Genomic DNA, 27,022 nt, shown 5'->3' with positions numbered 1-27,022 from the left:
CCCCACAAATTACCAGAAGCCACCCAGGAAAACAGACTAGCAAAAAGCCAAATCAAAACCAACAAGCAACTATAAACCAGAGACACACTACAGGGGGGACAGAGGGAGTAGGATCAAAACAAGGGAGGAGTGGGAATAATATGGGGACTATAACCAAGATGAAAATGCATACATTGTGCAAAAATGAAAAATGATGTAAAATATATATATAATTTAAAAAATAATTAAAAATATGGGGGAAAAAAAGCCAAAAGTGAAATCCACCAGGAACCAGGGTCTGAAATCTGATCATAGCTGGAGTCCACCTTCACCCTTACACGTTTGTATGGTAACAAAGTGAAATGGAAACACCTTTTTTTTCTGGGGAATATTGGCCACTGTGTGGTTACCATGGCCTTGTCTCAAAGCATGTGCCCAGTGAGGCAGCACAGAGCCTGAGGCCTGTCCAATGCAGTGACCTGTGCCCACTCAGTATTACTAAGTAGTACAAACTCAGATGTTAGCAACCATACTTCCTGCATTTTCTTTTCCATCCCTGAAATCATATTTTTTTAATTTCTGGATACTTTCTGTTTTCCCCAAATCTGTTATTAAGTCATGATAATTAGAATAAACACGCATTAAGTACTTTCTTTGTGCCAGATGCTTTGAATAGGCTACTAAGGGAGACTTAATAACTCATCTGATCCTCCTAAGAAGGCTCTAGAATAGACAGAGTTAAATTCATTTACATATAGGGAAACTGGAACATAGCAAGTTTAATAGAGTATTTGCTACAGTGTCATAGTAGTCAGTGCAGAGGCACTGCCTGGTCCTGAGGAGCTCTGCCTGACCAGTTCTGCTGTCCTTCCTCCCTTTCAGGGAACCCGCCCCCTGAGGTCATCTGGCTTCACAACGAGAATGAGATCCAGGAGTCCGAGGACTTCCACTTTGAACAGCAAGGCATTCAGCACAGCCTTTGTATCCAGGAGGTGTTCCCTGAAGACACAGGCACTTACACCTGTGTAGCCTGGAACAGTGCTGGGAAGGTCTGCACCCAAGCCGTGCTCACAGTGCAAGGTAAGGTCAACCAGGTGATCAGGGGTGGGCTGGGGCTGGGAGGAAGTGCCCTGGTCTCTCCAAAAGCAATCTGGGGAAACCACATGAGGCTGCTTTGCTCCCACCAGACCTGTGCATCCTCCGTCCCATCACAATCCTGGAGACCATCTCCCTGCCCTATATCGCAGGCTTTGAGTGGGACTGCCCTTCCTTGCCTTCTGGAGCCCCTGCCTTTTCTGGGTTGCTGATGACCAGCTGCTTGGAGCACTAGAAGACAATCATTAATACACTTAGTGATTTGGCAGTGATAGCTTCCTATTCCCCCCTGAAACACAGACACAATAACCTATAAAATCACACATAAAGTGACAACTCTAAATCATATACATCTGATATAGATCATTGCTGCCTAGCTCAGGTAGCCTTTCTGGGCTCCCCATGCTTTGGATATACAAATTCATGGTAATAATAGTCTCCAAAAGCAAGACAGATTTACCATGAAGGGTGTGCCATATTTGTATATCTAATAAAAGTGTTTCTAGACAAGCTTACTTTCTGGAAAATCTTAAGACTTGCACTGTCGTGGAGAGTTGAGTGGGTGCAGTCTTCTAAAGACCGCCCCCCCACTCAACCCTGTGCCAACTTACAGAACCTCAGAATGGCACCCAGCCCTGGTTCATCAGCAAGCCTCGCTCGGTGACAGCCTCCCTGGGCCAGAGTGTCCTCATCTCCTGCGCCATCGCTGGTGACCCCTTTCCCACCGTGCACTGGCTCCGAGACGGCAAAGCCCTTTCCAAAGACACTGGCCACTTCGAGGTGCTACAGAATGAGGATGTGTTCACCCTGGTTCTAAAGAATGTTCAGCCCTGGCACGCGGGCCAGTATGAGATCCTGCTCAAGTGAGTCTGCATGTCCTACCGACTTCCTGCACCTCTACCCCCTAAATCCCTACCTCCTATCAAAGTCCCTACCTAGAACTGGAAAGCCAGAGGAGGTACTAAAAATTGTGGGACTTGGGCTTCAAGGTAAAGAAAGGCCAGTCTCAGTGTTTTCATCTCTCCCACTACACACTGAAAACCTGCTCTTCTGAGCTCAGTTCCCAGAGTCTTCTGTCTTATGACATCTGGCCTTTGTTCTCCCATTATTTGGTGTGTGGGGGGATATGAAGGAAGGAAGAATGGATTAGAATTGGAAAAGCAAGAGGATTGAGGGAATGTATTAGTTATCTATTGCTGTGTAGCAAATGACCCCAAAATATAGTAGCTGAAAACAGTTTGATTTCACAGTGTCTGTAGGTCAGGAGTTTGAAGTAGCTAAACTAGATGATTTTGGCTGAGGGTCTTAGGTGAGCTCCCAGTGAAGTTGTCTGCTGGGTTGAGTAAGGCTGGAGGATCACTTCTAAGGCGGCTCACTCACAGGGCTGATGGCAGGAGGCTTTGGTTCCTGGCCATGTGGACCCAGCCATGGACTGCCCAGTGTTTTTAGGGTAGCTGGCTTCCTCAGAGCTGGGATCCAAGAAAGAGTGCAAGGCAGAACCTACATGTCTTTTATGACCCGCCCTCAGAGTCACATCATTATCTCTCCCGTCTCAACTAGAAGTGAGCCAGTAAGTGTAGCACACACTCAAGGGGAAAAGGAATTAAATTCCACCTTCTGGTGAGAAAATAGCAAAGAATTTGAAGGTATTCTAAAGCCACCACAGGGAGTTGAGTGACCCCACTCCTTTTTTCAGTCCCTCAAGGTCTTGCTAGGTCATGTGGGATGTGATGCTTTTATTTATTTATTTTTTCTTTTAAATTTATTTATTTATTTATAGAAGCACTGGGTACAGTCAGAAGTGCGGGAGGGTGAGAGAATTCACCAGAGTGGGGAACAGAACAGGCAGACTGACGAAATACACTGCTGAGGGGAGCAGCGGGTGCGGCAGGAGAGGTCTGTGTGCCATGTGGGACCCTCACCGGTGACCGGGGATCGAACCAGCGCTGCAGAGGCTGCAGGCAGCTTTGCAGCCCAGCGCTCAACCGCTGTGCCACTAGGGGAAGCCCGGGATGTGATGCTTTTAAGCGCGTGAAGGCATGCTTCTGTGCTCCTTATGCCTACTACCTGTCTGGCCCTCAGTCAGCATTTGTTAATTCAGAAATGTTCTGCATTTAAGAAGAATCTCATGCCGGACACCAATATCCTAAATGTATGGGATGCAGCAAAAGCAGTAATAAGAGGAAAATATATAGCAATAGAAGCTCACATCAAGAAACAAGAAAGAACGCAAAGAAACAACCTAATCTCGAAGCTCAAAGATCTAGAAAAAGAACAACAAAAAAACCCCAAAACCAGTAGAAGAAAAGAAATAATAAAAACCAAAGCAGAAATAAATGAAATTGAAACTAAAAAAAACAATCCAAAAGATCAATGAAACCAAGAGCTGGTTCTTTGAAAAAATCAATAAAATAGACAAACCCCTAGCCAGGCTCACAAAGGAAAAAAGGGAGAAAGCACAAATAAACAGGATCATCAATGCAAGAGGAGAAATCACAACGGACACAGCAGAAATCAAAAGAATAATCAGTAACTACTATGAACAGTTATTTGGAAACAAGTTTAACAATCTAGAGGAGATGGACAAATTCCTACAACTCTACAATCACCCAAAGCTAGATAAAGAAGAAATAGAACACCTAAACAGACCAATTACAATTAGCGAAATTGAAATGGTAATCAAAAACCTCCCCAAAAACAAAAGCCCAGGACCTGATGGATTTACAAATGAATTCTACCAAACATTCAGAGACGAATTAGTGCCTATCCATCACAAACTCTTCCAAAAAATTGAGAAGGAAGGGACAATACCAAACACGTTTTATGAAGCCAACATTACACTAATACCAAAACCAAACAAGGACAACACAAAAAAGGAAAACTACAGGCCAATCTCCCTAATGAACACTGATGCAAAAATCCTCAATAAAATTTTAGCTATCAGAATCCAACAATGTATCCATAAGATAATTCACCACGACCAAGTAGGATTCATTCCAGGGACACAAGGATGGTTTAACATCCGAAAATCAATCAACGTTATCCAACACATCAACAAAAAGAAATATAAAAACCATATGATAATATCAATAGATGCTGAGAAAGCTTTCGACAAAGTACAACACCCATTCATGATAAAAGCCCTTGAAATTCTTGGGATACAAGGAACATACCTCAACATCATAAAGGCCATCTATGACAAGCCAACAGCCAGTATCATTCTCAATGGTGAAAAGCTGAAAGCAATTCCATTAAGATCTGGAACAAGACAAGGATGTCCACTCTCACCACTGCTTTTCAATATAATACTGGAAGTCCTAGCCAGGGCAATAAGACAAGAAAAAGACATCCAAGGAATCCAAATAGGAAAAGAAGAAGTCAAACTATCACTATTTGCAGACGATATGATATTATACATAGAGAACCCCAAAAACTCCACAGAAAAGCTAATTCAACTCATCAATCAGTTCAGTAAAGTGGCAGGATACAAAATCAACACGCAAAAGTCAGTAGCCTTCCTATACACAAACAATAAATCTGAAGAAGAAGAAATCAAAAAAACCATCCCTTTTGTTATTGAAACAAAAAAAATCAAATATTTGGGAATAAATCTAACAAAAGAGGTAAAGGACCTATACAAAGAAAACTATAAAACACTGTTAAAAGAAATAGAAGAAGACACAAAGAAATGGAGAGACATCCCCTGCTCATGGATTGGAAGAATAAACATTATTAAAATGGCCATCCTTCCAAAAGCAATATACAGATTCAATGCTATTCCAATCAAAATTTCAATGTCATTCTTCAAAGAAATAGAACAATTATTGATGAAATTCATATGGAATCACAAAAAACCCCGAATAGCCAAAGCTCTCCTGAAAAAAAAAGAAGGGAATGGAGGCATCACACTCCCAGACTTCAAACTATACTACAAAGCCATAATCATCAAAACTGCATGGTATTGGAACAAGAACAGACATACAGACCAATGGAATCGAATAGAAAATCCAGAAATAAACCCACAGATTTATGGTCAACTAATCTTTGACAAAGAAGCAAAGACTATGCATTGGAGCAAAGAAAGTTTGTTCAATAAATGGTGCTGGGAAAACTGGGTCGCTACATGCAAAAGAATGAAGCTTGACCACTACCTCACACCATACACAAAAATCAACTCAAAATGGATTAAAGAACTAGACATAAGACCTGAAACCATAAAATATATAGAAGGAAATATAGGCGAAACACTACGTGATTTGCACATCAAAGACATCTTTACAGACACATCACCCAAAGCAGTGATAGTGAAGGCAAAGATAAACAGCTGGGACTACATCAAATTAAAGAGCTTCTGCACAGCAAAAGAGACAATAACAAAAACAAAGAGAAACCCCACCAACTGGGAGAACATTTTTGCACCCAACACTAATGATAAAGGACTGATCACAAAAATCTGCAAAGAGCTGATGAGACTCAACAACAACAAAGAAAATAATCCAGTCAAAAAATGGGCAGAAGAGCTAAAAAGAAACTTCTCTGAAGAGGAAATGCAAATGGCCAACAGGCATATGAAAAAATGTTCAACATCACTTGTCATCAGGGAAATGCAAATCAAAACTACCATGAGATACCATCTTACACCAGTGAGAATGGCACATATTAAAAAAACTAGCAACAACAAATGTTGGCGAGGGTGTGGAGAAAAAGGAACTCTTCTGCACTGTTGGTGGGAGTGCAAACTGGTCCAACCACTGTGGAAAGCTGTGTGGAGATTTCTGGACCTACTAAACATAGAGCTTCCATATGATCCAGCAGTTCCACTCCTAGGTATTTACCCAAAGGACACAGAAACATCAATTCCAAAGAACACCTGCACCCCTATGTTTATAGCAGCACTGTTTACAATAGCTAAGCTTTGGAAACAACCCAAATGCCCAAAAATAGATGACTGGATCAAGAAGATGTGGTACATATATACCATGGAATATTACTCAGCATTCAAAAAAGATAAACACATGCAATTTGCAGCAACATGGATGGCGCTGGAAGGGATCATGCTCAGCGAAATAAGCCAAAAAGAAAAAGAAAAATACCGGATGGTCTCACTCATAGCAGGAATCTAGAAAACTTAAATAAGGGACCAGGAAAATGAATAACTATAAGAAAGTGAAAATCAAAATCAACAAAAAACTATGAACCAGAGACACTTTTAGGGGGGCGGGGGCGGGAGGGGAGGGATGGGGGTCAGAATGGGGGGGCTGCAATTGTATGGGGAATATAACAATAAAATTTATTATCTAAAAAAAAAAAAAGAAGAAGAAGAATCTCATGCCAATCCTGGGTTTGACAGAGAGAAAGCGCCAGCTCCTAGGGTTGGTAGAAGCGTTGAAGAGCACGTAGCTACACCTCGATCTTGCACATCCCCAAGATCATCAGACCTGCCTTAGCTTGGGAAGGTCCAACCATTACAACTTGGCAATTGCTTATGCTCCTATGGGAACCATTTGCCCATGCTGAATTTATTAGTTTTCTGAGCTGCCACTAGGCTGGCGCTGCATGCCAAGGCTACTGCTGTGATGGAGCATTGTTCCTGCAGCAAACACTAAACCCCATCCTTTCTGGGCATGTGCTTTATACTTTCATCAGTTTGTTTTTGCTGTATAACAAATCCATCCCCATATTAGTGGCTTTTAAAAACAGCCATTTATTACCTCTCAGGAGTCTGTGGCATTCTGCTGATCTGGGCAAGGCTCGCTGAATCTCAGCTGAGCTGATGATGTGTCGGTGGTCAATTGGTGAGATGGTTGTGGTCTGGCTGGTTGTCCTAGTACCACTGGGCTCAGAACACACCAAGAGCTCTGCCTTGTGCACCAAGCTGTTGTCATCAGAAAGGCACCTCTACCTCCTAAATAGAGAGGAGATACACACTTCCTCTCCTGGACCAGCACAAATAGTGACTGGTTATGTATGCGTGAGAATAGATGGCTTGTCTACATGGAAGGAGTGGTGCTTTGTACAACACTTGTTTTCGTCAAGCAGACATCCCAGAAGAGATGAAAGTTACGTGGAAATTTGAGGGGAAAAAGAAAGGCTGAGACTTGGTCAATGAATAGTAAAGGCTTGGCTGTTGAGGGCATGTTGGATAGGCTGCAAAAGAGGGTAGGGGAAGAGCAAATGGAAGGGCGGCGGGAAGCCCGCCAGGCCAGAGCAGAGGGCTGCGCTGGAAGGTCGGTAGGCAGACTGTCTGGGGCCAGTTGGGGACAGTCATAAAACATAGACTGTCCCAGCTGGAAGGGACTTCAGAAGTTTTCTAGCCTCCTTCTCTTTTATTAATGGGAGAAACTGAGGTCTCAGGGTCACAGACTTGCTCATGGTGACCCAAAGGCGAGCAGCAGAGCCCAGCCTGAAATCCTTCTCCTGGTATTCAAATCACATGCATTTCCGTTCCTTGGTTCTTTTTTTTTTTTTTTTTTTTAAGATTTATTTATTTATTTATACAAGCACTGGGTACAGTCAGAAGCGTGTAAGGGTGAGAGAGAATTCACCAGAGCCAGAGTGGGGAGCAGAACAGGCAGACTGACGAAGTACACTGCTGAGGGGAGCAGCGGGCATGGCAGGAGAGGTCTGCTGCGCCACGTGGGACCCTCGCCAGTGGCCGGGGATCGAACTGGCGCTGCAGAGGCTGAGGGCAGCTTCACAGCCCAGCGCTCAACCACTGTGCCACCGGGGAGGCCCTGGTCCTTGGTTCTTCCGAGTGCACTGGGAACTTGGGGGAACCTGGGAAGCTCACTGGAATCCCTCATCCACACAGCCCTCACCCCTTTTCCCTCCCCAAAGGCCAGCCTCTTCATTCCCTTGGGAGGTTGTGGCCTGGTCTTGGCTTTGTCCCCTGCTGAGAAGGAGTGCAGCCATGGAAAGTTCTCGTGGACCTGTGCGCCAGGCCTACCAGGGCTCCCCCACCCCCAACTTTTCTCATGACAGAAATCAGACCTAGATCCAGGAGAGAATGTCTTTTAGGGAAGAAGACTGGATGTCTGGAGGAAGCAAGGTTGGAGGCAAGATGGGGCAGGTTCTCCTTGTTCCCGCTACAGTTGTGGGGTAGATACGGGTGGGTAGTTTCTACCTCTTGACCGCTTCCTTAGATCTTGTCTTGAACTAAAAGGGAAAATGTGAAAAAGTCAGCTCCAAATTCCAGCTGAAATATTTGAAAGATTGATGATACTTGCTGGGAAATTAGTTCTTTAAACTAATTTTGCATCTAAAATCCATTCCAGAGATGGATGATTCAGAGTGGGACAGGGTCCAGAACTTTGTAACCAGAGTGGGCTTCTTATTCAGAGCTTGAGAGATGGGAGCCAAAAGAGCTCTGTTAGCTTGTAAAAGGGGCAGCAGCTTTTAGGGTGGTAGCCCCATGTTCTCTGTGGCAGCATCTGGGTTGGATGTGGGGGTAGAGGCCTCAAGCTCAGCCCCAGGCCTGACTTTGTTGTGAGTATGTACAGACAGCACAGATGATGCCCAGTCTGCCTGACTGGTTCAGTTCTCTAATCTGTGGGTCTTAGGCAACAGGCCCCTCTGACTTTTGTAGGATCTGAATGAACCCATGATTTACCTTAAAGGCCCAGGAGAGATGTAAATGTATGGCTGTAGAAATAGTTGCCCCAAGGTCATCCCCAGGGATGATCCACGGCACAGGTACCAGTCATGCACCACTAGTTCTCCAACTTCTGCCCACCCCCTCCCACTGCCCAGGCGCCTGAAGGTGAGGATGGAAGTGGGTGGAGCAGCAAGCAATGGGAACAACAGAAGCCCTTACCTGCTTCCTCCGTGGGGAAACAGAGCTAACCACCCTCAGGGGACAGGGTGCCCCACCATTTAAAGCCTCAGTGGGACTTGGTTAAGGTAAAGCAGGGCCATCTGGTCTGTGTCTGCTCCTGATTTCTGCATCTGGGCTCTGTTTCTACTTGTGACAGGAGGAAACTCAGCTGAGCAGTTGAGAAGGGCTTCTGGGAAAACATAGCCCTTGGGCATCCTGTCCTCATGCCCAGACCAACCTGGGGGGCACCCCACCCTGTTTGAAAGAATAGTGGGAAAACTATGGCTTAAGGATACCAGCAGCCTGGCAGGAGTGGGGTGTCAGGAAGCTGAACCTCATACCCAAATGACTCCTCATGGTTATTCTACAAATTGACAGAAGCCCCACAGCCTTAAGTGTTGAATACTCAGCCCCAAGGTCCTCCCAGCCTCCCCACGGCCTGGCACGAAGGAGACACCTAAGGACTCCTGGGTGTTGCTGGATGCCAGTGTCAGACCCGGAGCTGGCCCCCTCCTGGGAGGTAAAGTAGATCTGCACAGGCATCCGCAGAGCTACATGAACACTTGCTCAGTTGTCTTTCCAGGTGCCTGGTTCCCACACATGGTCATGCAGGTGACCACGGGGTAGACCCCACATGGGTGTGTATCCGTGCATGTGGATGGTACATACATATGCATGAAGACAAACACAAGCATGCACATAGCCCAGAATACATTGGTATACTGATAAGCACTGTGGGATGGGGTGGGAAGGGCACAGGTCTATAATTACAGCAGAACTGGGTCCCAGCCCCTCTTCCTGCTAGTTACCTCTGTGAACTTAGGCAAATTTCTTACTTAGCCTTTCTAAGTTTTATTTATCTTACCTATAAAAACGGTGCTGATCCCGACTTCATAGAGCTATCATGAGAGTAAGTGAGATGCACTATGTAAGGACCCAGTCAGAAAGTTTGGCACATCTGTGGTAGGATCTGACACACGTGCAGGCCTCTAACCTGCTGGGGCCTGTTGCCTAAGACCCACATCCAGAGAGACGGGGGCACCCAGCACTGCCACAGCTAACCCCCCAGTCTCCTGTCCTCCCCTCTCTTCAGCATCAGAGTGCTCAGTGCCTCACTGGGATGTTGTGGGTGCAAGAATGGCGTGGCTGTGGCAGCCGCTCCAGCTGAAGGTACTATTTTTGCTGGGTTTTGGTTATTGTCATGAAGAGTGGCCTTGGGCTCAGGGATCGGCCCTCTTCCCTTCCCCTGAGCGGTCAGGGCTTAGACACGCCAGCAGATGGCAGCCTTGTGGGGCGGAGGAAGGAGTCGCTGTTCATCACCCTGCACCCAAGTGTGGCGCAGCCCCTGCCTTGAGTGGAGGGCGCTCGGCTGCCCTACACCATGGGGAGGGTTGAACAGTATTTACAGCGGCTTGAAGACCCCAGAGCCTTCCCCACCTGAAGGAGAAAGAGAAGGGGCCACCTGTGTGTGTGTGGGGGGGGGAGCATTTTAGGTTTTTGATTTAAAAAATTCTGAACTAGGGCATTAGCTAATGGGTAGGGATTGGAGGGTGTTTTCATGTCAAGAGTAGTGGGGCAGCGGGGAGATCACATTCGGAGGGACATTGTGGCAAGAGGGAAGTAATCACCTCTGTATTAAGGAAGCACGGGTCAGACTGGAGGTCCCTGGCAGGACCCAGACTCACAGACCAGGCTGCTCCACCTCCGCAAGTCTGGTCTTGACTCTTCTTATATTAATAGAGCGACTGATTGATAGTGTTATTCTTATAATATACTTACAGAAACTATTCCTACTTCTGGGCTGCCAATCTTAGATTTTGTCCAAAAGAGTCTTTAAAAAAAATTTTTTTTTTTAAATAAGAGCTGGGAAAATAAAGAGTAGTCAGGAGTTGGGAACCCTGCCCTAAATCCAGGTCCGGGATATATGTTTCAGGGTCACAGCTAAGCCCATGGCCCCATCTTCTCTGGCAGCCACCCAGCCAGCCTGGCGCCAAGACCATGCTCACCCTGCCCTCTTCACGGCCCTAGGCTGAGTAGGCCCTCTGCCCAGAGAACCCCTTGATCTGTACTGATCTTTTGAATCTTCAGGAACCAGGTTGGCGAATGCAGTTGCCAGGTGTCCCTGATGCTGCAGAACAGCCCTGCCAGTGCCCTCCCATGGTGAGTGCCCCCCAGGAGCTGCCCAGTCGGGCCCTATGCCACTACCCACCCACCTTCCTCCTGGCCCCTGCAGGCCACACCAACAACCCCAGATTGTTTGTATCCTCCAGCTAAGGCTGCTTGAGCCAAGAGGGAGAGATTGGAAGGGGAACAAGGGAGGGAGAGAAGGGGAGGAGAAGGGGGTGAATTTTTTTTTTTTTGCATACACCCTTATAAGGCTACTGGAGTCATTACCGATGTAGCAAACCAACTAAGCAAGCAAGCGTCTCTCACCAATGTTCCCTTCTATAAACACCGCCTGGCCAGCCCCCACCCCTCTGCCCCCCCTCTCTATCCTCCTCCCTCAGGGATTTGCTCTCCCCTGACGTTTCTTACCCAGCCCCTTTTCCTCCTGCTACTTTCCTTTTTCCCTTCACTGGTTGCAGGGGGAGGGAGCCTGCCAGCTGTGCGGGCCTCTGTGGCCAAGGAGCTGGTGCTGATGGTGGTGGTGGTGACTGCTACGGGACCCTGAGGCCCGGCTGGCCAGCAAGAGGGCAGGGTTGGCCAGAGGAGGACAGTGAGGACGTGCGTGGGGTGCTGAAGAGGCGTGTGGAGACACGGCAGCACACAGAGGAGGCGATCCGCCAGCAGGAGGTGGAGCAGTTGGACTTCCGTGACCTCCTGGGGAAGAAGGTGAGTACCAAGACCTTGTTGGAAGAAGACCTGAAGGAGATTCCAGCCGAGCAGATGGATTTCCGCGCCAACCTGCAGCGGCAAGTGAAGCCAAAGACTGTGTCTGAGGAAGAGAGGAAGGTGCATAGCCCTCAGCAGGTGGACTTCCGTTCTGTCCTGGCCAAGAAGGGGACCCCCAAGACCCCTGTGCCAGAGAAAGTACCAGCTCCAAAACCTGCCACCCCAGATTTTCGCTCAGTGCTGGGCAGCAAGAAAAAACCACCAGCAGAGAATGGTAGCAACAATGCTGAGGCCTTGAATGCCAAGGCGGTAGAAAGTCCCAAGCCCGTGGGCAACGCCAAGCCTGCTGAAATCCTGAAGCCTGTGGGCAACACCAAGCCTGCTGAGACCCTAAAACCTGTGGGCAATGCTAAGCCTGCTGAGACCCTAAAGCCTGTGGGCAATGCTAAGCCTGCTGAGACCCTAAAGCCTGTGGGCAATGCTAAGCCTGCTGAGACCCTAAAACCTGTGGGTAACGCCAAGCCTGCTGAGACCCTGACACCCATGGGCAATGCGAAGCCTGCAGAGACCCTAAAACCTGTGGGCAATGCCAAGCCTGCTGAGACCCTGAAACCAGCTGGAAAAGAGGAACTCAAGAAGGAGGTTAAGAATGATGTGAACTGCAAGGCAGGGCATGCAGGGGCCACAGATAATGAAAAAAAGACAGAAAGCCAAGGAACAGCCCCAACCTTCAAGGAGAAGCTACAAGATGTCCATGTGGCCGAGGGTGAGAAGCTGCTCCTCCAGTGCCAGGTGTCCTCTGACCCTCCAGCTACAATCACCTGGATGCTGAATGGAAAGACACTCAAGACCACCAAGTTTATCATCCTCTCCCAAGAAGGTAATGAGGAATGGGGGCGGGGGGGGGCCCCTCTGTGCCAGGGCCACATTCAGCTCATGGGATTTGGTCTTGCTTGATCACTGCTCACAGCCTAGAGCTGGGGGAGAATACGCAGCTTCTGTGCACCCTTCCTCCCAAGGTCAGTCCCCTGCTCAGGGTCCTCTGGCACACAGTCATGCTTAGGAGACAAGGGTGAGAATGTGGTCCAGTGACACAGGCTCAGCTCTTGGCATGTTTGGCAGAGCCCGCTCATATCACCCCCGGCCAGGGCTCCTCCACACAGACGTGAGCCTTGGCTTTGCCCCACAGCTCTGGGTCCCTGGCTTAAAAATGGGGTTCCTGGGGCTGGAACTGACCAGAGGCTCTGAGCTACAAGCTGCTTTTGCAGCAATATTCTAGGTCTGGGGAAGGGTGTACAATGACGGGATGACACAGGACTGTGACTTGGGATCAACAACAGTTTAAGCCTCAGTAACATTGTGGGTTTGAAGGGACTTGTGGGGAAAGCTAAAAACCCCGAAGAGCCCCTACGGCACACATACTCACAGGCAGACAGAGCCACTCGCTTCCTAATTTGGATGAGACTTTTGTTTGCTGGTATTTCACATTCTTGGGTGGTGGGGGGAAGGGGGGGCCCTAAATCCTACCATCTGGGACCTCTGGGGGGTCTGGAATTCTTAGATGAGCCAATTTACACCTAGAGAAGAGATGGAGCAAGAGGGCCATTTCCCCTGGATCCTCAATTTGGTTTGAAATGTTTTTTGTAAATCCCAAGCCCAGAAGGGGCTCCAAGGCCAGCAGGCTTCCCACACCCCACTCTGGTGGCCTGCTCCCCTCTGGTGGAGACATAAGTTGTCAGCACTAGAATAGAGTCTGGTCTGAGCTTGAGGATGGTGCTGGTGACTCTGGACAGGGCAGGGTACAAAACTCCCTGGGAAATGGCATTTTACTCTTGAGCGGCAAAGGGCCGCCATAGCAGAGACCCGAGTGGACAGGCCCTTTCAAACAGTGACAGATCAGCTGTCACTGACACTGCCCCACTGCGCTGTTTTCCTGCCCATCCTCTGCACCCACTCACCTCCCTCACCCCTCATCACTTCCTTTCCTCCTCCTCAAGCCCAGAATGAAGCATTTGAAGTTAGTAGCAACCCTCTCAGCTCATGATCAAGTTTCTCTTTTCCCTCTGTGTCCCAGACAGCAAATCCTCAACAGCTGAATGTTTTGAATCTAAATCTGAAGGAGTATAGGGGAGACTGGCCATGAGAGAGAAATACTTTCTGCTCATGTGTTGACATGATAACTTTTTTAACCTGGATATCCCCAAATTGGCAGGGTCCTCCAGAAGTTATCTTCTCCATCCCCCTGTCTCTGGGTTTCACACACAGATGGGCCTGGAGGATTAATAACCATGGTGGAGTGAAATGCCTGGGGGGAGTAGGTGCCACAGTTTCCGTGTCACCCACATAGGCCCCTCCCAGCTGGAAAGCCTTTGGTAAGACAGATCCAAAACCTTGACCTATAATCTTTCCCAGGTTACTCTGTGCCGATCGCTCTGGGCAGGATGGAGGGTGGGCACCTGACATCCTTGGCACATGTGGGGTCACAGACCTGCACAGTGAGGTCCGTGACTGCACCAACCTCAGGGAAACTGATGTTCAGAAGCTGAGGGCTGTCCCTAAGCCTGCACAGAACCTGAGCCAGTAGCTGCTTGTGAGCAATCTGCTCAGCCAAGCACTGTTAACAGACCTGAGCCCCGGGCTCAAAAGCACACCTGAGCTACGAGGCATCACCTGCTCTCCCTTGAGTCTGTGTCTGCTGGTCAGTGTTGGAGGGTGGAGAGACCCCACTACTCCAGCATCGCCTCCCATAGACACCATCTCAAAAGGACAGTTTAGGTCCAAAGCAGAGGAAGAAGAAATGATTAAAAGGAGGAAGGCCAGCATGAGGAGAGGAGAAACAGACTGAAAGGCGGGTAGGAGGGGGTTATGAGGACAGTCCCAAAGCCAACTTTAAAAAAAAAAAAAATTTACCATTCTCCTTAAAAAGTAAGTTTACATTTTTGAATAGTGTGTGTCTGACACTGTCCTAAGCATCTTACAGGTCTCATTTACTTAAACCTCACTGTTATTATACTGCCCATCTAACAGAGAAGTACCTGGCCCAAGGTTGCAGAGCTCCTATGTACCTGAGTTGGGATTTGAATTCAGGCAATTATTTCAATGTCTAGGACACTATACCATGTTACCTCTTCGTTAATTCTTGTGAATATGTCAGCTTTGTCAGTCAAGGGAAAATATCCTGGCTATTACTCCTTAACACTCAACAGTTGTCAAGAGGCTGTAAGAGCAGCGGTGCCTTGAGCTTCCCAGGTTTCTGGTATCTTCACTGCAGTGGAGAAAGCAGACTGTGACACGGGCCTGTCTGCCTTGCTGCTGTAAGGAGAGTGCCTTGTCAAAATCTCACCCCCACTCTGTCGCTTTCCTTTTTCTAAAGCTTAGTTCTCTAAGTCTTTAAGAGGCTGGCATTGAAACATGGGCCCCAGGAGGAACTTTATCTTAAAGCCTTATCACTTGCACTTCAGCAGCCCCACTGCAGAGGACAGGACACTCTGAGGGGTGCGAATGGGTCTGCTCTCAATAGATCTGGAAGGAGAGGATACCCACTGGCAGTGATAAAACTGTTCCTCCAAGTGCTGCTGGGAGGAGGAGAGTGAGCTGAGTGCCAGGGCGCAGGGAGAGGCTATGGTGAAAGAACTGGCCTTGATCTGAACCATGAAGGCAGGCAGGATTCCTAGCAGGAAAGAGGGGTGGTAGGGGCACCAGCACCAAAGGCAGCCCTGCTCCCAGCACGTCTGGGTTGGAGAGGGAGGCATGGCCCCATCTCCATCCTATATCATGCTGAGGAACTCAGTTCTAAAGGCAATAGGGAATCATGTAAAGTTTTTGGATGAGGACCAATGTATACAAATCGGGGGGCTAGGGATTTTGATTGACTCTATAGCCAAAGACATGCAAGGGACCTACTGCAGAGGATGGGGAGAAAGGTGTTGGGGCTTGGACTAGTAAGATAGCAGTGGGCACAGAGAGGACATAACCAGTTCAAACAGCAAGGGCAGAGTTCACAGAACCTGTTGCCTGGCTTGGAAGTGCAGGCAGGGGTTAGGGCAGGAAGGTAAAGAGGAAGGAGTGGAAAACACTGAGTGTCAGTGTCTAGCTGTCTGGGTTCACAGCAGTGGCATCACTGGAAATAGGAAGCTGGTGATTTGAGGTGGGCTGTAGGGAAGGTAGATGGTGGCTAAGGAGGTCTTTCCATTCTTCACGCCCCATCCAGCATCCTCTCTGTTTCTGCCCCCCTGATGCAGAACACTTCTTGCTTCGCTGAACTGAACCCTATTCTGTCATGTCTCCTAAGATCAAGAGTCCTTCCTCCAGAACACCCTCCAAGGCCTTTATCACTGGTCATTGGCTGCAGGAGACCCTTGTACACATGCCCCCATCAACATGTGTATCTGTGTACCTACAATGGTAGGCATCTTTTTATAGTTTTCACAGGGGCTTCTCTGAGACCTGTGGCTTGGCTGGGACCCAGCCCAAAGGTCCCTCCCCTGAGATAAGATGATGTCAGCCCCTCTTGAGTGAAAGTGGTGCGACGGTGGGTTGGAGTAATCTGTTAGTTCTGGGAGGGGTTTGTGGAGATGTGCTTCCTCTTCCTGAATCCCCCTGCATGGACTTTCCTTTCCACTCTCCGGGCCTACTGGAGGCCCTGTCTGGACCTCAGTCCACTGCCCTCACTGCAGAGTGGACAGTGGGAGCCAACGGGAGCCTGTGCTGCTGCTGAGAGTGCTTTCATCTGCATGCTGGCTTCCTGTCTCCAGCCCGGCCTCTTTTCTGGCATTTCTCCCAATCTAGCAATGAGGATTCATTTTTGTTGCTATTGTCAACCAATGATTCATTTTTAATTGCCTGTAGTGTGTGGGATCCTGCAAAGGTTTTTTTTCAAAACATTCTACAAAACACAGTGCAGCACCTACTCTATGCAAGATGAGAGTCTAGCCCTCTTGTAGGATGCAAACTCCACTCAAACACCCAGCTAGGATTTTTTTTCCCTAAACTCTACTATCTTTTTTAGTAGTAGGTTGTATTTGATTAAATGTTTGTGGCTTTCTCTTTCGTAGGCCCTACCAAACCACCTGCTGCATAAATAGGCCTTGGCCATTTTCAAAATGGCTTTTTTTTTTTTTTTTTTTTTTTTTTTTACTGTGACTGCATTCCAGGCTTAGGAAAAACAATTCAGAAGAGACAAGGTCCGTCACTGCCCTCTAAGAGTGAGCGTGGGGGACGGGCATGTGTTTCAGCAATGGCCTTGTGAGACGTGCTTTCATCAAGGTGAACTCAGGGCACAGAGGAGGTTCACATGGCCTGGGGCCTCTAGAGGTGACATGGCAGACATCATCTCTGTGGGGGCGACTGGGAGCTGCGTCTCACTCCCCAGACTTGTGTTGCACAAGGTCAGGGGGACAGTGCTCAGCCAGGGCAGCCTTGCACAGGGTCTCCCTCCCACTGCGCACACCCTGTCTTCTCTCTCCCCACGTGCTCAGCAAAGGAGAAAGGTAGAGCATTTTCAGACTCTATGGCCATGAGGAGCTCTCCAGAGACAGTTCTGGCAGAGTCAGTCATTGGATTCTTGGTTCTGTGGTAACCGCTCCCATCCCCCTCACCTCCTGCCCAAAATTCCCCACCAGGCTGAGACTCTCAAAAAAAAAAAAAAATGCTGGGAAACGGTTTTCCTTCTGGAGGTCAGGAATATGCTATCCCACAGGAAATACCAGATTCTTCACTCTGGGCTAGCCCAACCTCCAAGCCTGCCTGGGGGCCCTCCCCCAGCCCACTCATGCACATGGCCAGGGGTCCAGGCTTTGGGTGGCTTGGAAAAGCTGGCTGCTCCGGCGCTTCTCCTGGGTCGGGGAGCGAGCGAGGGGCCAGGGTGAGGGAGCAAGGGTTTTATCTTGATACTCCACTTCTCCCTGTGGTCTCACCGTAGTCTTTGCAGTCTGTTCTGGTTTGAGGCTAACAGCTGCTGGGGGCTAAAATAACAAAGTCAAAGATTGCAGCAAGGATGTTCATTAGGAGCGGGGAATCTGCCCCCCACCACAACCTTACCCTCAGTCTGAGGAAAAATTGCAAGATGGGGTCCATTTCCTCCAAGCCTGGAGTTTGGAAACCAGAGGTCACACAGCCTTCTGCTGCCCTCTCAGATGAATGGCAATTTCTCTGTCCAGAAGAGCATTACCCTCATTGCCCATTCCTGTGCACACGGTTCTCATTCTCATAATGACTTCCCAAAAGTTCAACCTTAATCCTTTCTGTGGCAGTTTCTGCAAATGCCATCTCCTGACCACAGTGGGAAGAGATGCTGCCACATTGCCCTCCCCTCCCCCTTAGGTTTTTCCTGAGAGGCAGGTTCTATATGACTAGGAGAAGGAAGTTGGTACCGATCACCCATCCTGCCCCAGGTGGCCAGTAGAACTAAGGTCTCCTCTGTAAAGCAGCACTTGGGTGCCGAGAAATAAGGACCTCTCATGCCTCTTGTTCTCTTCCAGCCTTAGTGAAGTTTTCTGGGCAGAACTGTCATCATCCTTCCTCTGTCTGAACATCCTTGTATTTGTTGGTCAGGCCTGCATATCTATCTAATGGGGGTGGGGTACTTTGAGGAGCAATGCCTGTTGGCCTTCCTTCTGGCCTCGCCCCCAACTAATGGATACAACTTTGTCCATTCTGGGCTAGTGACTGGGCCTGTACTTGGAAGCTGGGAGAGGGGGTGGCCAAAGCGTTGGCTCTGGACAGCAGGACGCACATGGCTCAGGATGCAAGGCTCTGACTCTGTCCTCCTCATTGGTGACTGCTGCCCTGACGACGGGGGCAACTTTGGGCAGGATGCCATGCTATTAGCCTGTTTGTGTGTCTGAAGGCAGGAAATCGGGGACTGCTGTCCGCCCCCACCCCCTCCCGCCTGGCTCAGCAGGCTCAGTCCTCAGCTGGCCTCTCCACACACCCCAAAGGAAACCTTCCAGAGAAGGAGCCAGGCCTGGGATGTGAGAGCTAGGATGGCCAAGGACCAGACCCCAGATTTCTGTGTGTGCCAAGCCTGGCTCCTCTCCCCTCAACCAAGCAAGAAGAGGGAGACTGGGATAAGGGTAAACCTGGGCGCTGGTTGGGGGCAGAAGGCCACTCTGCCCCTCTCTGTGGTGACTAAAAGGCCCTGCATTAGAGAGAGGCAATCCCAAGTGCCCCCCTCCCAGCCCAGTGCCCTCTCTTGGCCACCATTGTCAGCTCAAATACTGTTCTGGAAAAACCAGCTCTGGAGTCACAGGCTATAGTCACCTCTTCCCAATATATCTTCCCACAGGCCAGCATCATCGCTAGGCAGAGACTTCTGCCCTCCCCTTCCCACTTCTTTGTCCAAAAGTCCCTTATAGCATCAGTGCTATAAGCTGGGCAGAGCTTCCCCACCTACCACTGTTCCTCACACAGTCTGTACACCGGTGCCTGGCACCTGCTTATCTTTCTTAGTGACAGCCCCCTCTCTGGGGCCTATGACTATGTGATCCTTCTATGGTATTGGATATTCTCCAAAGGCAGAGATTATTTCTCTGCCTTCTGTACTTTTTCATTATGTCTTCATAAGAGAACTCTCTTATGAGTTCTCTCTCAGCCTCCTAGGGTACCAGGAGGGGGGATATTTAAGGACTTAGGTTATTGGCAAAAAGTGCCCTGGCTTTGTTGGCAAGGAGGGTTAGTTCCCCCCAGGACTCCCAGCAGCTTCCCAAGTGAATAACACCTGCTGTGCTCTAGGAGCCAGGTCGGTATTACATAAGGCCACACTTGGGCCACTTAACTGTTCTGCCTTTTGCTCCCCAGGCTCACGCTGCTCTGTCTCCATCGAGAAGGCACTGCCGGAGGATAAAGGCTTATACAAGTGTGTGGCCAAGAACGCCGCCGGCCAGACTGAATGCTCCTGCCAAGTCACTGTGGAAGGTAGGTCATGCCCACCCACCACTACCTCACATGGAGTCCCAGTTCTCAGCCTGCCTTGCCCACCAGACCTGAACAGAACTGCATCTGAGGCTGTCATTCACACCCAAGGCATTTATTTTGTGGGTGTCAAGCCATCTCTTACAAAAATGAGACAGGAAGGAAAGGGGGAGCCCTGCTTGATGATTTATGTGGTCTCTCAGTCCTGCCCCACCCCAACTGGGAGGCAGAGCTGCCACCTTGTCGATTCCCCCCTCCCCAGCCCTAACCCCTGATGTGAAAAACCTTGCTAAGCAGGAAAGCCTGGGCACCAGACAGGAGGAGAAAAGACACACCCACAGGAAAATGACCACATAGTGTCTTACAAGCCACAACAAAGAAGTGTCAGTGCTGGCAGCACAGACCAAGAGGAGAGAGCAGAGTGGGGTCTATGTGGGGAGACTTCCTGGAGGAGGTGAGTTGGGGGCTGAGTCTTTGGGGAGAGGGGAAAGGGCTGCCTTTACAAAAAGAAAAAAAGTAGTAATGGTAACAGAGGGAGAGGAAGAGACCTGTGGGAACAGAGGCCTGCCTGCAAGGCCGTGTGTAGTCTCCCCGTGAGGAAGGGGCGGCCCCAGGCTGGAAGGAATTGGATTTGTCCTCGAGAAAGCAGGTGGTATATTTGTGATTCTTTTTTCTCTCTTCTATGTGGAGTTTAAAATTAGAGACTGGGGGCCTCCCCTGGTGGCGCAGTGGTTGAGTGCTGGGCTGCGAGACTGCCCGCAGCCTCTGTAGCGCCGGTTTGTTCCCCGGCCGCCAGCGAGGGTCCCACCAAAAAAAAGAAAAAAAAAAAAAAAAAAAAAAGTAGAGACTGGGAAGTAGAACAAACCTCTGATGGTTTAGGCTCTCACCCTCGCTTTGCAGAAAGGAAAGGTGTCCTGCATGAGGCTCCCTGGCCCACGAGGGCCCAGTCAGGTTAGGAACTCCTGGGCCTCACATCCCAGTTCCTTATTATCTCATTACTTGCCTGGAACAGTCTAAAAAGATGGTTTGGGGGAAGCAATTTCTTGCCCTAGAAATGAATGTTTAGTAACTATTACTGACACGTTTGAAACTAGTGCCTAAATAAGGCAACTCAAAGGCTAGCTCTGTTGTTCTGACTAATGAATCTAATCACTTGGGTTCAAAAATCCTAACCTGTTTTACTGCTGTCCCACAAGATCTTTGCCCCCAGTCTAGGGGCAAAGTCTATTTCTTACAGGCCACATTTCACTTCCTAATCACAAAAGCTGATATCTATGAAACTAAATGAAGAATGAAGAAAATGAGAAAAGAAGAGGAAGTTTTAAAAAAAATCTTTTAAAACACACATTGGCAACTCAAATCGAATTGTCAGCAGTCGCTGGGAAAGCTGAAATTGTTGTTGATGCATGTGTCTCCCCAGGGTTCAGTGAATTTGTATTTGCCACGGGAGATCTGAGTGTAAGGGAGCAGATTTGATGGGTCAAAGTGTATGGTCGGTTCAAAGAGCGTTTGAAACACATGTTTTGAGCCTCTGCATAGGTGTGTGTGTATGACCCGGACTGTTGCCAGGTCAGAGCCCAGTCTCCTTCTCTACAGGTGCTACAGGTGAAAAAACAGACCCTAGAAGTCTATTTCTTACAGGCCACATTTGGAACCCATGGTTCCAGCCAAGGAAACCCGCCTGCTAATGAGGCTATCTGATTTTGGGATACCTCTCTTTTTTGAGTCCTATGTACATGGCTAGCTGAAGGCAAGACAGCTGTTCATTCTCCTTATCTGCAAATGTAAGCACCTTTTGGAGAAACAACAAATGGTTTATTTTAATACCAAGCTTTGTTTGGTTTCACAACAGTGTATTTTTTGGGGAACTGATTCTGCAACTTACAGGCCTTTCGCTCATACATTGCTCTCCTTTTAATAGATTGCCTTGCTCTGTCCACTAATCTTGGTGACCATCATTATTTCTCTTTAGTTCCATCAAAGGGATCTCTGCAAGTTTTAGCCTCTGGCTGAAAATTGGGAGCAGGGCCTTAGGAGAAGAGCTAGTAAAGGGATCGAGGGAGGCCAGCTGAGATAACAGAACTGACTCTGAGTTTTATTTTGTTTGGTTTAGTTTGGTTTTTTTCAAAGAGAAAAAGGGCAGCCCCATCAACACCCATTCTTTTCCCTGTTGCTATTCTTGGGGATATGCTAGTGTCCTGCATGGGGGTGGGCTTCTTCCCACATTTAACTTTATTAGTTCTAGCTAAACAGTAAAGGACTGCAGTTTCCTTTACTACTGCTTGCCCAGTTTTCAGACCTTTTCCCCTCTTGTGCTCCACTTAGCTGGTTGGGTGTCATGTCTTCATTCTGTCCCTGATTCTCTCAGCTCCTCCCTCCTCCCTGAGGCAACAGGCCCTAACTTAGAAATTCCAATGGGTCCCTGCTTCCTTGAAATTATCAGCCCAAGTTTGCAGTCTGTGAATTAAACCATTTTTCTGAAAAGAGTGTCTATATTTTTTCATCAAATTCTCAAAAAGGATCATGAATTAAAAATCTATTGAAGAACAATTTGCCCTGAGAAGTCCTCATGACTGAACTTTCAAGCCTAGTCATGTGTGGGTCTTCTAACCTCTTACCATCTACAGCTGCCGACAGCCTCTGGACAGGGTCGAGCCTGTATCCCTCCCAAGGAGAAGTGAGGTCCTTGTTCACTAGAGCTGGAGACCACAGCTGACCCTGATGTCAGGCTGGCCTCTCCATGCCACTTAGCAGGGCTGGTCCTGCCTCCTGCCAGTCACTCACTGTCACGCAATTGGTGCCAAGTGCCATTAAGACCATATATCTGTGGCCAACATAATGATAGTTCAAGACCTCATAAACATGGCTCTGGAGCATCGATGGTTCTATATCAGCCACACTACCGTTTCCCTCTTAAAGACAAGGGAGGTAGCCTGTATAAATGCAGCATATATGGCTATTTTAATCATGCTGTTTGGCTCTTTACCCTATGAAAAAGAAAGCTGTCTTATATACTGTCTTGATTCTGGTCTCACCTTCCTTCCATATATAACAGAAGGCAAGAATCACCTTGTGCCACAGAAAGAAGCCTTGAATGGGTGAGGACTAGCCAGAAAACTCACCCTGGAGGAGAAAAGGCTGACCTTCAATGGCTGCTGTGGTCATTTTTAACTTTATCCAATAGCTGGGCAGAGTATCAGTCTCAATGAGAAAACTCATTGTGGATCAACAGCCTTTCAGGTCTCCCAGACAGTAGAAGCAGTGTCACTGATTCTGAAGCCCCTCCCCTCCGAAACCACCCAGCACTGGCATTTACAATGAGTTACCCTGGCCAGACCAGAGTCCAGTCTTATTCCAGAGCCTACATCTTCCCATGGCCAGTGTGGCCTCTATGCAGTGACTACCACGCAGCATCTACTCTGAATGATTCCTGTCTCCCTTAGAGAATAATGCCAGCCCTTCCTGCTGGGAAGTCCTTCTACATATCTGCTCTGACTGACCCGTTTCCTCTCATTTTGACCTGGTGAGAGTTGAGGAAACAAAGCCCTTCATAGGCCAAAATTCTAACATAAGTTAGTGCATTCACTGACTTGTCCAGTACTTCCTAGACCACCCTTCCCCAGCCTTCCTGGTTGAGGGCATCTGACCTCCCTGCCAGTGAGATCAAGGGCTTGGTGACCATGAGGGCTGAGCATTTGTGTGGTAGGGGGCTATATGCCAATAGGCACCCACGCCATTATTCACTCAACAAACACGTGAGCCCACTCATGCAGGCCCTGCATCAGGGGCTGAGGTTGAAAGCTGTGAATAAAACAGAAGTTCTTGCTGTCAGGGACTTTACATTCTAGTGAGGGAGAGGTACACAGATAAGCAGATAAGAACACAGATAAGCAGATACAGGATATAACCCCAGGTGAGGTCATGTGCCATGATGAAAGGGTAATAGGGGAAGGAATGCAGTGGTTGGAGAAGGTGGATGTGAGACTTCTCTGAGGAAGTAACATCTGAACAGAGACCTGAGGGAATTGAGAAAGAGCCCCGGGAATAAGAAGGAGGAGGCAATGGTGAGAGCACAGCCTGAGCTGGCACTGTGCCTGTACCACTCCCTGAGTGCCAGAGTGGCGGAGCTGTGAGCAAGGGGCAGAGTGGCAGGAAGTGAGGCTAGGGAGGGCCAGCGAGAGGATCTGCCAGGCTGTGTACGCTGAAGAGGACACTGGACTTAAATCTGAGTGTGGTGGGACAACGCTGGACATTATAATGAGTCGCTCGGGAGGCTGTGTGGCAACCAGACCCAGGAGAGGTAAAAGGAGGAGCAGGAGATGGGAGGTGACTGCCCGGGCAGGATATGATGCAGCTTGGACTCTTGGAAGTGGTGGGAAATGAGCAGATTCAGAATCTCTTTTGATGGTAGAGTTGATGGAATCGGTTGATGTACTGGAAATGGAGGGAGAAAGGGAAGGCAAAGGTGGCTCTTCATTTTCATGGGGAAGCACAGATCAACGGTGGTACTGCCTACTGAGACCAAAATGCAGTTTCCAGCATGCAAAGTTGAGCTGCCTGTCAACCATTCGGTGGGCATAGCACAGAGGTAGGCGTTTAAGTGATTCTGGAGTCAAGGGAAGTCTGGGTTGGAAGGATACAGGAACCCATACACATATGAGGCCCTTTGATGCCCTGGGATTAAATGAAGTGGATGTGGCTGGAGAAGGGGAGGAGGCAGTGTAACAGTGAGAATAGAGTGGGGCAGAGGCCTGCATAGGAGTCTGGGAAGGTATGACCTCTGCGAGACAGGAAGAAATCCAGGAGAGAGGAGTGCCTCAGAAGCCCAGGGGTGATCATACGGATAAGAAAGGAATGATGGAAATCCATGTGTAGATGCTGTTGCCAAGGAGAGTAAGGAGGAGACTGTGCACTGGCCACTGGGTTTGGTATCGTGAGGGTTATTGGTGACCTGACAAAGGAGTTGTAAGGGTTATAGAAAAAACCTAATTTGAGGTGTACCGAGACTGAGTTGCCTGTTGAAGGTCAGCAGCTAAAAACAGCTGGGTGAGAAATTAGAACTTAAACCCAAACCTTAGCTTTCCACACCTGCAGTCACACCACCATGGCCATTTCTCATTGTGGCTAAACTGACTTCAGTCCACCCCTTGGTGGACTTGGTACTGCCAACAAGAGTCTGCTCCCACTTTCATATTTGTTTTTCATATTGTCCGGGCAGTTAATGTGTAATCATTTGAACTAAATAAAATTGCTGTTTTCATAGGCCCAAAACACTTGAATGTTGGCAAATGGTACAGCTCTCTAAAAATACGCAGAGAGAGCTTTTCACCTCATGCTAGCCAGATGAAGCACCTGCTAAATGCCAACTATTACTTTACTTCATTCCATCCTCTGTTGGGGTGGTGTTATTTTCCTAGTGAAGATGGTCAGCCTCAGAAAGTTCAGGAACGTGTGCAAGAACTCACAGTCAACAAACAGCAGAACCAGAAAGGAGTTGGGAGTTGTTTCCTGACCAGAATTCGCTCCCTCCCCATTCTGCCAGCATACTACTTGCTCTCAGGCAGAGAAGCCTGTCCCTCTGCCCTGCCCCCTCATGGGACTCCTGGAAGTGCAGACCTGCTCCCAGAAGCCTGCTCCCCCTGCCTGAGGTTAGAGCTCAAGGAATCAACTAGTTGGTAGAGACAGAAGAGAAAAATGCTGCCTAGAGGACTGAGTCCAGAGCTAACCCAGGAGTGGAAGGGGTGAAGCATTGTCCATATAAGGACGCATTTTCCTCTCTATGGAGAGGCCCCCTCATCCCCACATCTCTATCTTCCTCCCCCATGTTTCTTTGGGGGCACAACCAGGCCAGCAAAGGATGCAAGCCCTGGGGCCCAGACTTAGAAATGGAGTTCAGTTTCATCACAAGCAGTTTAAAATAGACAGCAAATACTAGCTGGCCTTAAGCTTTTATTACTATTATTTTTATCCCCTGGGCAGCCATGTGAGCACAAGCCTGGTTCTGATTAAGCACAGGGTCCTTCCAGTCCACTCCTTGCTGCGGTTCTCACGGAGGTTTAGTGGCTCAGCACCCTGGGCACCCCACGGTGCATGTGCAGCCCCAAAGGAGGGGTGGGTAGGAGGGCTTGTTTCCACCCCTGTGGGACTCCAAGACTGGAGGTATGCCTGCTTTGAAAGGGAAACGTGAGGCCCTTTCCTCATGGCCAGATGGAAAGATAAGGAACATGGAACTTCTAAAAACAAGCCTGAAGGCACATCATAGGGTAGTGTACTCACACGTCAGGGTAAAGCCAGCACCCAAAACTGAAGAGGGATTTAGAGGCAGGAAACATGTGGATAGGGGCCTGTTGGGGGCCTTTCTGAAAGTGAAGACTTACGAAGCCAACTCAGAAGAAGGCAAGGCAATGTGTGAACAGGAAGAATGTATTGGTAGGTAAATGATCATTTTTCTGCTCTCCTGGGCACTGGGGCCTGCATTTTCTCCTTTGAGCCCCCTAACACTGTGAGGTAGAGAAATCATTGTCATCCTCTTTGGACAGACATGCAGTGGAGACACAGGCAGTTTAAATTTTTGCCTATGATCCCAAGATTTTTAATAACAAAATCAAAACTAGAACCTCCTCTCTCGGGCTTTAATCTAATGATGCTTGGCAGCAAAGCACAGCCAACCCCATGAGAAGAGAAGGAATCTCAGTCCCTATATCCCGCCTTTCAGAAGCCCAGGAAACTTGGCCTCCTCATCCTTGGCTGGCTTATGCCTCAATTCATCCATCTGTTAAAAAACCCAACAAACAAAAAACCCTGACCTTTCTTTGTTTCCCTGTTCCTCTGATGCTCTGGAACTCACCAGGAGAAAGACAGCAAGGACAGTGCTGAAGCCAAGGAAGTCAGCACTACCTGTACACGCTCTGCCCTCTCCTTCTCTTCTTTAAAAAGAAAGAAAACAAATCCTGGGTAATTTAAATCGTCATTGGTATTTGTCAGAAGTGCTGGTCTTGAAGGAGGGGGAAAAGGCAGGGCCCAGGACAAGAGAATCGTAGACTTACCCGACCCTCCTGGTGTATGGTTCCCTGGTCCCCAAATATGGAGGAAAATCACTAACAGATTTTCTTGTCTCTTGGAATAATCCATGAAACTCTCTCTGTGCCCCCACTTTCACCATCCCCCCACACACACACTCAACAGAGAGAGAGCACGAGCACCTGAGCAAGGAACCTAGGCATTTTCAACTTGCCAACACCTGTGGAGCTTCTGCGTCATCTTGACACCCAGTCCCCAGGCCAGACCGATTAAACAGGATGGTAGGGAGGCGTGTCAAAGCTCTCTAGGTACAGGTGTGCTAATGTGCAGCCAAAGTTGAGAATCAGAAGTTGACAAATTTGTTCTAAGGAT

General features: G+C 48.5%; 1 protein-coding gene across 6 annotated transcripts in view; it reads left to right on the top strand.

Annotated features, from left to right (window-relative positions):
- MYLK (myosin light chain kinase) overlaps positions 1–27,022 on the top strand; it is a gene marked incomplete at both ends in the record, with an annotated part of 170,417 nt that overhangs the window by 80,992 nt on the left and 62,403 nt on the right. For 3 of the 6 annotated variants that reach the window (XM_084232504.1, XM_084232500.1, XM_084232502.1), the window contains 5 exons: positions 862–1,059; positions 1,688–1,937; positions 10,976–11,047; positions 11,473–12,599; positions 19,517–19,633. In XM_084232504.1, the coding sequence (XP_084088630.1) occupies positions 862–1,059; positions 1,688–1,937; positions 10,976–11,047; positions 11,473–12,599; positions 19,517–19,633 (1,764 nt within the window). The remainder of the gene's footprint in view (positions 1–861; positions 1,060–1,687; positions 1,938–10,975; positions 11,048–11,472; positions 12,600–19,516; positions 19,634–27,022) is intronic. The other 3 variants (XM_084232503.1, XM_084232501.1, XM_084232505.1) reach the window with 2 other exon arrangements.

This window comes from Talpa europaea (genome assembly GCF_964194135.1).
Source record: "Talpa europaea genome assembly, chromosome: 4".
Classification (NCBI taxonomy): domain Eukaryota; kingdom Metazoa; phylum Chordata; class Mammalia; order Eulipotyphla; family Talpidae; genus Talpa; species Talpa europaea.
Note: the sequence above shows the minus strand (reverse complement) of the source record. Positions and strands in the feature narration are given on the sequence as shown.